Genomic DNA, 16,397 nt, shown 5'->3' with positions numbered 1-16,397 from the left:
TGTAGCTTTGCTTAATCCACATAATTTTAGTAGATGTGGTAGTTTAGAACTATTCTTAACTCAATAATTATATTATCTGTAGTTTCCTTATTATTTTCAAGGTAGTGTTACTTGTAGTTTTAGTGATATTTATCCTTAAGCGTTTGAAAATTCACCAGTGGCGCCAAATCAAAATGAAATTTTCTTTATGGGAGAGTTTTAAATTACAAATTAAGTTTCTTTAATGGATCAGGGACTATTCATATTTTGCTTATTGGCAAAAATATGCTTATTTGCAAACCTGATTCACATCAGCTTTGGTCATTGATGACTTCTTTTTTTTTTAATTTTTGTTTTTTATAAAGATATAATATATTTTTATCCCCAGGGGTACAGGTCTGTGAATCGCCAGGTTTACACATTTTGGTCATTGATGACTTCTAAAAATTTAGCCATCTTACCTAAATTGTTGGATTAATTGCCATAAAGTTTTTATATTTTATTATTTAAAAATATTTGTAGGGTGCCTGGGTGGCTCAGTTGGTTAAGCATCTTCCTTCACCTCAGGTTGTGATTCCAGGTTCTTGGGCTCCCTGCTCAGTGGGGAGTCTGCTTCTCCCTCTCCCTCTGTGCCTCCTTCAGCTCGTGTTCTCTCCCTCTCTCTCACTCACTCTCTCTCTCGCAAATAAATTCATTCTTTTAAAAAATACAATAAAATATTTATAGGATCTCTAGTGATGTTCTCTCCTTCATTCCAGATTTTGTTAATTAATATCTTTTTCTCATTTTATCAGTATTAGAATAGCTATTGATTTTTCAATATTAGATTTTTTCTAGAAATTAGCTATTAGCTTCTTTCAATTTTTTTGTGTGTGTGTTTTCTATTAAACTGAATTCTGCTCTTACTGATTCCTTTTCATTATTTGAGGCTTACTTTTTTTTGCTCTTTCTAGAGTCTTTGGATGGGAACTTATAATAGGAGTCTAAGCTATGGCCCATGAGTTAAATCTGCCTCCCACCAGTTTATATCAAAAATAAACTTTTATTGGTATATAGTCATATAATTTGTTTATATACTGCTTGTGATTGTTTTCACATTACAATGGCAAAGTTAAGTTGTTGTAACCTCTCTATAGTATTGTCTAAAAGCTTAAAATATTTACTGTACCCTTTAGAGAAAACATTTACTGACCCCTTGCTTAGACCATTGATTTTAGATCTTCTTTTCTAATATGAGCTTTTATTTATTTTTTTTTTTAAAGATTTTATTTATTCATTTGACACAGAGAGATCACAAGTAGGCAGAGAGGCAGGCAGAGAGAGAGAGAGGAGGAAGCAGGCTCCCCGCGGAGCAGAGAACCCGATGCGGGACTCGATCCCAGGACCCTGAGATCATGACCTGAGCCGAAGGCAGCGGCTTAACCCACTGAGCCACCCAGGCGCCCTAATATGAGCTTTTAAAGCCACAACTTTTCCTTAAAGGACTGTTTTACCTATGTTTAACAAATTTCATTGTAATATTTTAATTTTCATTATTTTTTCTAAATTTCCCTATAATTTTTTTTTTGACTCATAGGTGTTTTAGAGGTGCATTTTGAAAATGACCTTTTCTCATTTAAATGCAAAACTGTGAGATCCATCCAACTTGTTCAATAGGTCCTTCCATTTGTATTTCTTAGTGGTATTCTGTGGTATGGATATATGACAGTTCGTTCAACCATTCACTCATTAAAGGCCATTCGTTTTTTTCTAGTTTTTGGCTTTTATGAAAAAAGCTGTAGTGAATAATTGTTTTTTGTAAACATAAGTTTTCATTTCTCTAGTATAAGTGCTCAAGAGTGAGATTACTGGGTTTTATGATAAGTACCTTATTAGTTTTATTTAAAAAAACTTCTACCAGCAATGTATACATAATCCAGTTTCTCTTCATTTTTACTGACATTTGGTGGTGTCTTTTTTTTTTTTTTTTTAAGTCATTCTGGTAGGTATGTACTGATACCTCACTGTGCTCCTAATTTGTCATGTTCCTAGTAGATGATTCTGAACATCTTCTTGTGCGCTTTTTGTCATCAATATTAAAATTTCTCTTCATTGTAATATCTGTTCATATTTTTTGCCCATTTCATAATTGGATTGCTTTCTTATTTTTAAGCCTTCAGAGTTCATCATATTTTCTAAATACTAGGCCTTTCTCAGAAATGTGGTTTGCAGTTGTTTTCTTCCAGACTGTGGCTTCTTTTTTCATCCTTTTAATAGGGTCTTTGGCAAAGGAACACTAAATTTTTGTTGTAGTCTGACTTACCATGCTGTCATGTCTAAGAATTCTTACCCCCACTGAGTCCTAAAAATTTTCTCATATGTTTTCCATAAAGTTCCATGGCTTCATAAACAGTTTCACTTTTAAGTCTGTGACCCATCTTGAGCTAATTTTTGTATAAGGTGTGAGGTTTATATTGAGGTTTGTATTTTTGTCTATGATTGTTCAGTTGCTCCAGCACTATTTATTCAAAATGCTATGCCTCCATATGAGGCATGCTTTTAAGGTATTTTAAGGCAAGTCCAGAGTGGCCTTTATTCCTGGGCTAATTTTGTTACACTAAGAAAGTGTGCTGGGATTTCTCCTGAATGTTCAATATATTTAATGAGGTCTTTTCATTTGGTGGGAGGGAACACAGACATTTCTCAGCCCTTTGTGAGCTATAGGAAATGTTTGTGTTATAGCTCTTTCATAATTGTTCTTCCCTCAGAATTTGTCCTAATTCTAACCTTGGGAGCTTTCAGATGTCACATACATAGATTGTTATTCAAGTGAAAACTCCAGTTATTGGGATTATTTCTCTTTATAACTTTTTCCTCTTGGGTGTTCTGTCCTTCAAATTCTATTCACCTTGGCCTGCCTGAACTGTGGTTTTAGTCTTTTCAACCCAGAATGGTTGCTGGGTTCTGTATTTGCCCTAATAAGGGAAATACCTCCACGCAAGAAACCTGAATGATGGTGGAAATCAATTCATTTTTTTTCTTTCCTTAGGGTTTATGGTCTTATGCTACTTTTGTTGCCTGAAAGCAGCTGTCCTCTGTATTTTGTACCTATTTCTAGTTAATAGTGTGGGAGGTAATTCTAAACTATCTTATTCCTTCAAGGTGAAAAATGGAATTTATATTTTATATTGTAAATTATTTCCTTTATAAATTTCATTTTTAATTGTTTGCTGGCATATATAATCCATTTTGGTATATTGAACTAACTTTTAACTACTTATTATTCCTAATTATTTATCTATAATTCTTTCTAAATAAATATGTATATATACAGTCATTTCATCTGAGAATATTGGTAGTTTTATCCCCTATTGTAATCTTTGCACCCTTTTTTTTCTTGTCTTATAGTACTACCTAGTACCTCCAATGCAATTTTCTGTAAAAGTGGTTAGAAAAAGCATTTTCTTCATCTTAGATGGAAAGCTTTGAGCATGATTAATTATGATGCCTCCTCTCTATTTACTAAAGATACTCTATCAAATATAAGACATCTCTTGTGTTTATAATTAACAAAGGTGGTATGATTATGTGTATTGAATTTTATTGTACTCACAAATTCCAAGGATTATGGTTTAGACACATTTGAGCAGCCATTATTTGGCCTACTGCATTTCTGCTTCTAGTATTGTAATGACAGACTGTTTGATACTCTTAAATAGTTCTTCATTTCACTTGCAAACACACTCCCTTCTCTCTCTCTTTTTACATATTCTTTTATTCTCTTTTTGTTTATTTAATTGGCCTATCTTTAAATCCACTAATTCGCCTTTAACCTTATTGAGTCTATTGATAAGCCTATTGAAGGCATTATTATCTCTTTTACTGTATTTTTTAATTTCTAACATTTTTATAGTTTCTTACTTTGTTTTAAAATTCCCCATCAGTTTATACATTGTGGACTTATCTTTTCAACTATTAACTCTTAATATATTAATAATAGTTATTTTAAATTCTTTGATAGTTCTAACACATGGTTTATCTGTGATTCTCGTTCTGTTAGTTTGTGAATCTGTCAGTTTTCCTTCTTCGTATGTCTTGTGCTTTTTGATTGAAAGCTGGACATTATATAGAGGATGGTAATAACTGACATTCATAGTATTTATTCTGGAAATGGGCTTGCCTCTTATGCTGGGCCTTTAATGTTGTAGGTTAAGTCATTCTACCCAGCAACTGAGATACTGTGTTTTCTTGTTTTAGTTACTCTCAGTGCACCACATGCCTTAAATTCTTTTATATGTACCTTGTCTTTATCTGGGGGCTGGTCTGTCAGAATGTTTACCCTATTCTACCCTGATTTTTAGGCTTTCCTTTAAGCCTACATTTTAACGAAGTCCTCTACACTGTGGTGCCTTCTACAGTAGTAGGCTTCTGTTATTTGTATTGAGCACTTGCAAGCCTGGTTTTCGGTGGACATGGAGTTGTTTCCTGTTTTTCTGGTTCAGACTTGGTTTTAGGCAGGTATTGCCCTGGGTTTTGGAAGTGGGATTTTCCACTGATCCTGCCCATTTCCAAGTAGTTGGGGAATCTCTAATTATTAGAACTTGGGAATTTTTCTTGCCATCCATTAGAATAGAGTTTTTTACTGTTCCTTTCTCCAGCTTCAAACGAGTCTCTCTGCTACCCTGGAAGGGGCAGGGTTTGCTGTTCTTTTCTAAGATGTATAAGACCTTTGTTCCATAGAGGTTATGGGGAAGAAGGTGCAGGCAGGGCTTTGTGTCTTTTCTGCAACAGTTATGTTTTATTGGACTAGTTGACTGGAAAGGAGGAATTTATCCATTTGTTTGTTTTGTTTTTTTCTGTCTAAAACACATGTAGTTAACAATTTCCAACATGCACTTCATAAAAAGCTTTTATACTTATCTAAAGACATTCCAGCATTACATTTCCTAAAACTTGAAAAGTATGTATTTGGAATTTAGTTTACCATATAGAGTAAACCTCTTGCATGCAGAAGAATTCTATTTAGGTTTAGTTTTCTGTTTTTAGTTTAAGTTCATCTATTTTCTTCACCTGTACTCATGCACTTAAAAATGTATGTGATTCTTTCAAAAAAGAATAAGGAGAAAATGTTGGTTTTTAGTTTAAAAGATCATGAGGAAGTAAAGTAAGCAAGCATTTTTTCACCTTCATGTTTTGATTAGGGTAACCATAAAAAGTTATAGTGAGAAAAACTGTTTAGCAGTAGGTCATAGGGTTATAGAATCTGAGATTCAGGATGCATTTACTCATCAGCTATCTAATGTTAAATTATATTTTAGAGATGCCTGGGTGGCTGAATTCATTGAGCGTCACTCTTTTTTTTTTTTTTTAAGATTTTTATTTATTTATTTGACAGATAGAGATCACAAGTAGGCAGAGAGGCAGGCAGAGAGAGAGGAAAGGAAGCAGACCTTCGGCTGAGCAGAGAGCCCGATGCAGGGCTTGATCCCAAGACCCTGGGATCATGACCTGAGCCGAAGGCAGAGGCTTTAACCCACTGAGCCACCCAGGCTCCCCAAGCATCTGACTCTAGATTTCAGCTCAGGTTGTGATCTCAGGGTCGTGAGATTGATCCCCTGGTCAGGCTCCCTGATAAGCATGGAGACTGCTTAAGATTCTTTCTCCCTCTCCCTGTGCCTCTCCCCTCTACTCGTGCTTGCTCTCTCTTAAATATATGTATATATATTTCACATTAGAAGCTTAGTGAAAGCCAAACAAAGTATTTTAAGTCAGTGTTTGTCATTTCCTGGTCATGGTATATAGCCAGTCAAGAATTCAACTTTACAATTTACAGTTTTGCTGTCATTAATATTCTCCTAATCTTTTCTTTTTATCTGATTTTACTTAAGCAAATCACTTCATTTACCTATGCTCATATTTCCTAACTTACCCAGGAACATTTAATTAATGAAATCTATTATGGAATTCACTAGTGTAATAATTTCCTTTATATCTAAGCTCTCTTATTATGTACAGTACTTAAAGTTACATAATTATTTTCATTCTAGATTTTATTATTATATATAACCATTTTATATGATTTAAGGAATGAAGAAATTTAAGAACTTTAATGTACAAAATTAAATTAAGTATTTGTTATATTTATGATATGTTAAGGACCTAGGAGAATACAAAAAGTTAAAACCAAAAGTAAGAATTATAAATGTATTAAGTGGCGTAAGTGTAAAGGAGCTTATTAAAATAGTACTCACAACATAAGCAGTGTCCTAAATGAAAGTAAAGTTACTGTGTTTTTCTAGAATTCTAAAGCATATAACATTTGAAAATAATCAATACTTTGTAGTGAAACATGTTTGTAAGGAGATTGATTTAGAAAGTGAGACAAAAATCTTACCTTTTTCTGCTGATTAAGTTAGTTAGTCGCCTTAGCTTTTGTATGTTCTGAGGTCATTTGTTGGCAAGATTCGATGGATTTTCACACATTTTTTTCCTATCATGAAACAATTATATCTTTATTCATAAAATTTCTTAGAATCTATAAATCTCTGTAAATGAGATTTTCTTAATGTAAGTAAAAACCAATACATTATTTTGTTTTTTAAAACCATAAGAATAAAACTCTTGTGTTTTAAGTCATGCTATCTTAATCCAGGCATTGATGCTTTAACATTTCATCTAAAGCATTATTATTTTCTTTGAATATTTTGTTTTTGTAGTTGTAAAATTTGTGAGAGTGGTTGATAAATTACCCAACTTGCAACAGTAGTTTTCTTCATGGAAATCAGTAATTCTCCCTCTTTAAAGAATTTGCGCTTAGCTATCAAGAAAAATAGCCAATGTCAAAATAACATCATAAGCATCATTAATGTGACTGAAGGGAATAAAAAAAAATTGAGTAGGAGGAGAAAAATGAGAAGCTCGAGAGAATGCATTTCAGCCTGGAGTTGGCCCAAGAACTTTCCTAAATACTAAGAAGTTGCTAGAGTGTTAAGATTATAAATCTCACTCAAGACTGTACAGGGCAAATTACCCATGTCCTGAAAGTTCAGATTTTTTTGTGCATAAGGTATCTTTTACTAAATTAATGTTTCTTGAATAAATGAAAGTAAGCTTTCAAATGAAACTGAAAAATTATTAATCTTTTCCCTAAATCAAGTAAAATATGCCAATTTTTCTTACAAAATAATTTGCCAAAAAACTTCATTTTCTGGTAGTTATTACATGTACTGTTTAAAAAAATTATATTCAAAATGAAGAGAATAACTCATTTATTTTGATAGGACATAAGGCCAAGGAATTCTCTAGTGTTAACTTTTTTTTTTTTTTTACATGTTAACATAAATTTTTCAGCTATGTCTTGAGAAAAGGAAGTTCTACATTATGTACTTTTCTCAGATGAGAAATGAAATATCAGTTTTTTGTTTTTTGGGTTTTTTTTGGTGATTGGTGTTCTTTGCCTGGTGATAGAGGAGGGTATTAAGCTGATCTATATTTATATCATGTTTTTTGAAAATTTAAATTGTGTAAAGATGAGGATCACATACTTTATCTGATGTTTACTTTCCTTTAAAATACATTGTGTGGAATCTATAAATATTAATGACAACAACTAAAACTTGTCCATTTTTTTCACTGTAAAAAAGTGATGGTGCAACTTTTCCACTTAGAATAGGCTGTTGTTTGATAGCTAAATCTGGCAGTATAATTTGATGATGATTTTCTGTACTTAAAACCTTTGATTTCTTGCTGGGTAAAATGTTACATTGTTCTCCATTAGAATATTAAAATTATGGTTACAGAATGATATGTAAGAGCATCATTTAATATTCTATTGAGTTTTATACTATTGTAGGGATTCTTTTTTATCCCTTACCCTTAAGTCATTAATACACATGTATGCACACACTTATGTGATTAGTTATTAAATTAATTGAGGTTTCTATTTGATATGTATCCCAGAACAGTACTTTTGAAACACTAATTTTGAAGCCTGTAAGTCTTATAGAAACCCATAAATTATGGAAAAAAGTCATAACCTGGGGAAGAAATATACCTGAATTTAATTAGATAATAATATATTACAATAGATAACTATGATGTGAATCTTTATACATCTAAGAATTTTCTAAATTTAATTTCATTCTTATTAATTATTCTTAAATAAAAGTATTCATGCTTCACTGAGAATTTAGGTACAGAAACAAATAATAACATCTAGATTTATCCCCTGTTCATAGGTTTGCTCTTAACATTCTTACTCATCTTTCCTTAGAGGAGGGGATTATGTTACCTGGGAAGTTATGGGACATGATCTTGGAGATTAGAAGGAATGTATTAATTAATAGATATAAAAAAGGAGTTCTGTCTGTATTCACTAAAATCAGAGATAAGTTGTTATGATTATTTTATGACTTCAGGCAGCCTTCCCTTTGCAGCTTTATTACAATTTACTAGTAGTAAGTACTCTCATTAAAACAGCTATTTTCAAAGTGAGTTTCCTGGATCAGCAGTAGCAAACCACCTGAGAATTTGTTAGAAGTGCAGATTCTCACAGTACACCCAGACCTGCTGAATCAGAAGTTTTGGGGATGGGGTTCTAGGAAACTGTGTTTGAACAGCATTACCAGTGATTAATGATGTACTACATGTTGACTAATTAAACATGATAAAAAAATAAAGAAGGTGCTGACTTAGTTCAGGAATAACAGAGTAAGGGAGAATACTGAGAATTCTCTATATCTTCAGCATGTCTTCAAAGCCTTACCCAGTTCCCTTTTTCTTGCTCAAATTTTTCCTCTGGAATATTCTCTTGAGGTATTTGTGGAAGTGCCACACCAGTTTCCTCTCTAAGTTCTTTCTCTAAAGCTTTGACCCAGGTAAGAGGAGACAAAGTCAGATAGAAGTGCTAATGGTGACGCTTTGAGTGCTTAAATGATTCAGATTCCATGATTCCAAGTTGGGAAAGAAGGACTCCTAGATTATTCCCTCACCTCTATTTAATCGCCAACAATGCAGTACTTTAGTTTCAAATATTAGTAGTATATTGAAAATTATCCCATGATTAATTACCTTTTTGTCATTTAAGTTTTCCTCGCATATAGCAAAGTGTTACACAGCTTTGTGGTGGAATTTTTATTATTTTGAAGCATTGTTTAGTTTTTTGCTGTACATGTCTTCTGTGTAGAACAGTGTATGTTCCTCTAACATTATATTATTATATTGATTTTGTTTTTTAATCAGAGCTACATTTTCTAAGAGTAAATATAGATTTGTTTTTTTCAAAGTAGCTATTATAAGAGCTGCCATTATTGACATCTCACTGTGTGTGCCCAGTAGCTTTCTCTGCGCTCTATGTGCCTTAGTGCATTTAACTCTCACCAGTAGGCATCATGGTTATTTCCATTTTATAGGCAAAGGAAGTCTAATGCCCCAAGCTCACCTAGGTAGCATAAGAGAGAACTAGCATTTCAGTCTATGCAGTCTTATTTCAAAGCATTTATTTTCTAAGAGAGATAGTTAGATGTTAACGGATTATTTATTTGCTTGAGCAGAATTAGTCTTTACTAATTTTTTTTACATATACTATTTTTTTACATATATTACTTGAAGTATTTTCAAGACTGTCAAATAGTGCTTATGTGAGGCCATATAACTCAAAATTTAACAGTGAACGAATATAAATGATAATGTAGGAATTAGTAAAAAATAGTAATAGAAATAAAAAATGCCTACCTGAGCAACAGCAATTTAATTTTATTACACTGAATTCTATTTATCCCCTTATTTATCCAGCTTTTCAGGGAATTTTTAGGCAACTCTAGAGAACAAAGTTTAATTCTTTGTAACTGACACAATGATCCATGCAGTAGGTGTTCAAAACAGTTTTCTTTCATAGATAGAAGGATAGTCATGGAAGAGAATAGAACCAGGAGCAGAGTCTGTGGCCTGTGAAGGTTAAAGAATCCCAGTTGCCTTTCACAGAATATTCTACTTTTTTTTTTTTTTCTTTTAAGATTTGCTTATTTATTTTAGAGAGCATGGCAGGGAGGGGCAAACGGAGAAGGAGAGAGGGAATATCATGCAGACTCCCCACTGAACACAGGGAGGGCTTGATCTCATGACTTTGAGATCATGACCAGAGCCCAGTTTGAGAGTCCTGGGCTTAACCCACTGAGCCACCAGGCACCCCTGCTCATTCTACTTTGGCTGCAGTCTTTAGAGTAGCCTTATGATTGATGTGAAACTCTACAGGGTGTCCCCTCTACTGAAGCTGTTATTATTCCATGAGTTAGAATTGTACTTTTATGATTTTTCAAGATTTTAATTTGGAAGTTAACTTTATTTGACTTTTGTATTGAATTATATTTACTAGTGTTTATGTCTTAATTTCAACAGCATCACTGCAAAACTTGAAAGAGCTTTAGAAAAAGTTGCTCCTCTTCTTCGTGAAATTTTTGTAGACTTTGCCCCATTCCTATCTCGTACACTTCTTGGCAGTCATGGACAAGAGCTATTGATAGAAGGTATGATTTCTCTCTCTATTCTAATTATTTTAGTTTCCTATAATGTATCTATTACTCATGATATAATCTGTACTTCTGGAGGAATATTTATTGCCAAAAGAATATAAAGACATTGCTTCCACAAATTCTAATAAGATATTCATACATGCTTTCTTCTTATTTATTTTTAAAAATAACATGTTCTCATAACAGAATGGAGAATTTTGAAAAAGTATTGGACGAGGAGACTCTAGCTCTTATAATCCTAGTCTACCAGGGTTGCAGTGTATCCTTCATGAGAATGGTATGTTTACTAAACAATATGCTCTAAAATTTACTTCAAATCTAAGAGCCCTGCTTCTATAAGTGATTTCTTATTCTTATAATATTTGTAATATGAAAATTCTTAACTGAAAAAAATGTAAAGAAATATTTACCTGGAATTGATGAAGTTACTGTCTTTTTTACTCAACAGCTGCTTAAATGGAATAAGAAAGGAAAGCAGATAAATTAATTATTATGTATCAATATTAGGAGAGCAGCTTTTAAAAATACGGTTCTCTGAAGTCTTATTTCTTTAAAAAGTTCATTTTATAAATATTCAAGAACTTCAGAAAGGGGTAATCCATATCTAGATGATCCTGTGCGTAAATAATGGCTATAGGTACTATTCCTTGAATTTAGCAGCCTTATGTATGTTTTTTTGCTTTTCACTTTCTATTTACTGTCATTTTCCTATGATTATTCTATCATTGTCTCAATTGCTTTTACACCATCTCTTTCTGTTAGGTGAGACAGTAATAGTTAATAGTCAGACTGGGTTTAAATCCTTGTTCTACTACTTCCTGGGCTCTCTGAACTTTTTGAATTATTTAGCCATTTTGTAACTTAACATTCTTTCTATAAAATATAATCAGTGATAGCACCTCTTTCCCAGGGTTCTTGTGAAGATTAAATTATATAATGCATATAAAGTTCTTAGAACAGGGACACACAGGTGAGCTATTCTTTTTTTTTTTTTTTTAAACACTGAATTCTTGTTCTAGGCCAAGCATTGTCTTAGGTACTTTAGAATATATTAGTATATATAAGACAAAGATGTAGAATCTAAAAAAAGGAAACAAATGAAAAAACAAAAACAGAAACAGACTCATAAATAGAACAAGCTGGTGGTGGACAGAGAAGAGGAGGATGGGGGCTGGATAAAATGGGTGAAGGGGAGTGGCAGATAAGGTTCTGGTTATGGAATGAGTAAGTCACAGAGATGAAAGATTACAGTATAGGGGAATACGGTGAGTAGTATTATAATAGCATTGTACAGTAACAGTTGGAAGCTACATTTGTGGTGAGCATAGTAGAACATATAAAATTACTGAATCACTGTGTTGTACACCTGAAGCTAATGTAACACTGTGTGTCAGCTCTACTTTATAAAACAAACAAACAAACAAACAAAAAAAAAAAACTTATTTAAAAAAAAAGAAAAAATCCCAGGGCGCCTGGGTGGCTCAGTGGGTTAAAGCCTCTGCCTTCGGCTCAGGTCATGGTCCCAGGGTCCTGGGATAGAGCCCCGCGTCGGGCTCTCTGCTCAGCGGGAAGCCTGCTTCCCTTCCTCTCTCTCTGCATGCCTCTCTGCCTTCTTGTGTCTACTACTACTGTCTGTCCAATGGATAAATAAAATCTTTAAAAAAAAAAAAAATCCCTGCTTTGTGGAGCTTATATTTCAGCAAGGACAAGACATTTAGGTAAGTACTGAACATAATAAATAAATTATAGAACATGATAGAAGATGGTCAATGCTATGTTAAAGGATAAGTCCAACAGAGGGGTTTGGGATTCTAAAAATGACAGGGTCGGGTTGCAGTTTATTTAATAAATCACTCTCCTTAAAACTGCAGCCCATCTCTGCCATTTTTAAAATCCCAAACCGCTGTGTTGAACTTATCCTTTAACATAGCATTTACCATCTTCTAACATGCTCTATAATTTTAAGTAGACCAATGGTAAAAATTACATTTAAGCAAAGACTGAAAGGAGGTGAGTCATATAGCTTACTAGAAAAGTGTTCTAGACTGAGAGAATATTTAGTAAAATGACCTCATAATATGTTACTTTACCATAAGAAAAAAAATTAATAAACATTATTGAAAAAATAAATCTTAAATGTTTTTTTCATTCAGTATAAATCTTTTATTTTTCCTGTATATATTTTCCTAAAATGATTTGACAAATTTATATAAGTAAATATAAATAGTGGTCCAAGACATGCTAAAATAAACAGAGAACAAATTTAGAAATGTTAATAACGGGTCCTTATAGTGCTATTAAAACTGGGACACAAATCAGCAGTAAGTTTTCTGGCAGCCAAAGCTAAGGAAGGAATTATTTTAAGTTATAAGAACCACATTCCTGGTTCCTCAGTGACAGTTTGTGACAATTTGAAGCTCTAAGGAATTACTATCAGATAACACTTAACTGCTCTTTGTTGGTTAGGCAAGACCCCACACAGGTAGCCCCTTTCCAGAATTTGCTATGACCAGGCATCTGTAGACTTTCTTATTTCTTCCCAGAACCGCAGTAAGAAGGTAGGAGAAAAAGCTGGGTAGGTAATTGACAGCAGTTTTTCTCGGGCTTCCCTAAGTTTATGTAAAATATTTTGAGTTGAGTTGAAAGACTTAAGAACATATCTCTTGGATTTTTAAAAAAGTGACTACGCTAAAAATGAAACATTGGAACATGTTAAGAGTTGAAAGTTCATTTTGTGTTCATCTGGCAGAATACAATTTTATGTTGTAACTTTTCTGCATCCAAAGAGTTTAATATATCCCATTTTTAAAACTATGTGGATATAATGTTGGTATCCCTTTTTTGTGTTCAATTTATTGTGCTTAATAAAATGATGATAGTAAATGGCAGAATTTTAGATTTTGAGTTGGATTTTTAAAATTAATTAATTTATTTTCAGCCTAATAGTATTCATTATTTTTTCACCACACCCAGTGCTCCATGCAATCCGTGCCCTCTATAATACCCACCACCTGGTACCCCAACCTCCCACCCCCCGCCCCTTCAAACCCCTCAGATTGTTTTTCAGAGTCCACATTTTTTAAATAGAAGGTTGACACAGTATGTCCTCAAATTTCTGCTGATCAATACAATCTAAAAGTCTAGAAACATCTGCTGTATAACAGAACAGCGTTCTATATCCCTCACAATTTAGTTATAACTTTCCTTTTCAGACTCAACTAGTCTCTGTCCTCTTGTATGGAAGACATTAATTAAACATGAAAAAAAGTTACTCAGTATTACATTTCCTTGTTTTTGTACAACTCTTCTGGATTGGATCTTTTTTTCTTTTTTCTCTCCCCCAAATTATTCCCATCCTTTGAATTCTGTTTCAGATTCCTTAAGTCTAATTAATGTCTTCTCTTCTTTGATCCTGTGCCATTTTATTTATACAATTTTGATAAAATTATTCATCACTTATAAATAAGAAATATCTTATTGTTTATATTGTATTGTCTAGCTTAATTTGGTATGTAATAGTATTTTTTTCCTTTTATACTTGACTAGAGAATTATTTTTGTTACTGATATTGGTAGAGGTAAGTTTTAAAATGAGGTGGTCAGACAAGTAAAATGTTGGGTTCTTTGGCAAGAATTCCCAGTTTTGATCAGTCATCCACAACTGTGAACTGACTGCTTTGCTCATCCAACGTCTATTCTTGCTCTCTAACCCAGCCTCCGGAAATACATGTCCTTTCATGTTCCCATTCTTGAACATGTATTCTTGGTCCTTCTTTCTTTTTCCTCCTCTTCCATTTTCCTCCTTTTTCTCATTTGAAACACTGTTGTTCTCCTCTGAGAAGAAAAACTGTCAAACTATTATAAAAGATTCAGGAGATGTAATGATAAAAATATTTTTTGTTAGCCATTGAGTATTTAAAAATAATGCTTATGATGAATATATCCCACTGCTTTTGACTTCATCATGTATATCTAAATGTTAAGAACAAAGCTGGATTTGGATAACTGAAGATATTTTATGTCTTAAGAAAAGAGAAGGCAATTATTCTTAGTTTCAAGTAACCATAAAGTATATTTGAATTGCATCTTTATTTGTTTTATATTCATTTGTTCTTAATTTATACTTGTACTCATGTAGTTTTTTTTATAAAGTAATCATTGATATTTTGTATTGTCTACGTCCTTTAAAATACAAGCTAAAAAGGTATCCTTTCATTTTCTTAATTTGTCTGTCACTTTTATTAGTCAATCTGTGTTGATTATTATTGTATGATTCTAGAGTACTTAATTTAATATAGTTCTTAACATTTTAAGGTCATTCATTGACAGTACCTATTTTTATATGCCTTTTGATGTGTACGTGTTTTCTCGTGGCAATAATTAAGGATTTTTGGAGACAGTGGTTATTTGGAGATTGGTGAACTTTCTCTAAGAAAATCCTAGCTTTCAAAGGTGCAAACTAAAGCATAAAAATTAAAGTCGCTATGTATGCAAGTATCAAAACCCACCAGCCCAACATGACAAAACAACCCTTGGTCCAACAGTTATATTTGCTTGGTTTTCTGCAGCAATGGAGGTTGTGCTGAAGGGGTCCAGTTGGAGATTGGAGGCTGTCAGGAAGCAGATTAGATCTTGCTAATTTTTATTCAAGAGTCCTAAGGAATACAGTGAACCCAGAGTTATCATTAGTAATAAAGAATCAGTAGTCACTTAAGTTAATTAGAAGAGAAAATGTTTAGGGGTGTGTGTGTCTTAATCTCATGTCCTTTACTCTGTCTTATTCCACCACAGCAGATTGGCCCTGAGAAATCACTGTTTATATTCTGTGAGCATTATTTATGTTTGATTAAGAACTCACAAGAGTATTGAAGGTAGCTTAATTATGATGAGGATACAGCAGAAAGTCTTACAGCTACCAAAGACAGGAAATGAAAAAACAGGTAGATGTAAAGCAGCCTTGAAATGGGAGAGGAGAGTCAGTATCCTACTCCCTTTGACTCTCAAGGCAACTTTATAAAGCTTTCTATCTTGGCTTCTCTCTGTGTATTAACTCAATTTTTTACTTCTTTCTCAGACTAACCTCACATTTTTAGTCATCAGAACATGACCCAGTATAGTACCCCACCCTGACTCCAAATGTGCTTTTAATGTAAATGTCTTTCATCAGTTGACTATAGTCACTGTTTATAAAGAGAGGATCTGAGGGGCTCAGCCTTGGCTTTGGTATCTACCTCAGTTACAATCAGCTAATATTGGGGTAGATGGGAAGGGTGAAGTTGGATGTAATATATAGTCTGACTCTTTTAGAAGCTATACATTTAAGTTAAACATCTTGGAAAGGGATGGTGGCAGTGCAGGAAATACTATACTAAAGTGTCTATTATACTTTTGGTGACACTAATAAATGTTTTATTGAAGTTATATAATACTCAAGAATATTTAAGTTTCCAAGACTAGCATTTCTTTATTTTTATTTTTTAAAGATTTATTTATTTATTTATTTGTCAGCGAGAACAAGAGAGCCCAAGCAGGGGGAATGGTGGAGGGAGAAGGGGAAGCAAGCTCCCCACTGAGCAAGGAGCCCGATTCAGGGCTCTTCAGAACCCTGGGATCATGACCTGAGCTGAAAGCAGATGTTTAACCAACTGAGCCACCCAGGTGTCCCTAGCATTTTTTATATAATAGCATGGAATTTCCACTCAACCAAAAGAACATCATTGAAATGTTATTATAAAAAGAATGACCCTAATCAAGAAGTCCAGTTCACCTTTGGATGATTCATAGTAACAGTATAGCTACATAATTAGAAAAACTTGAATATGTTTATTTTAATTAAAAAATTATAGATTGAAATGTATTTTCAGAAGTTATTAAAATAACAATAATACCAAAAAAATGTACGTGGAAGATT

At 33.1% G+C, this 16,397-nt stretch overlaps 1 protein-coding gene across 9 annotated transcripts in view; it reads left to right on the top strand.

Annotated features, from left to right (window-relative positions):
* The window catches only part of NBEA (neurobeachin), a 678,194-nt gene that overhangs the window by 278,915 nt on the left and 382,882 nt on the right, over nt 1-16,397 (top strand). For all 9 annotated transcript variants that reach the window (XM_032314437.1, XM_032314438.1, XM_032314436.1 and 6 more), the window contains one exon: nt 10,354-10,481. In XM_032314437.1, the coding sequence (XP_032170328.1) occupies nt 10,354-10,481 (128 nt within the window). The remainder of the gene's footprint in view (nt 1-10,353; nt 10,482-16,397) is intronic.

The sequence above is a fragment of the Mustela erminea genome, chromosome 15, assembly GCF_009829155.1.
Source record: "Mustela erminea isolate mMusErm1 chromosome 15, mMusErm1.Pri, whole genome shotgun sequence".
Classification (NCBI taxonomy): domain Eukaryota; kingdom Metazoa; phylum Chordata; class Mammalia; order Carnivora; family Mustelidae; genus Mustela; species Mustela erminea.
The sequence above is the reverse complement of the archived record's forward strand: the minus strand, read 5'-3'. Positions and strand labels throughout refer to the sequence as shown.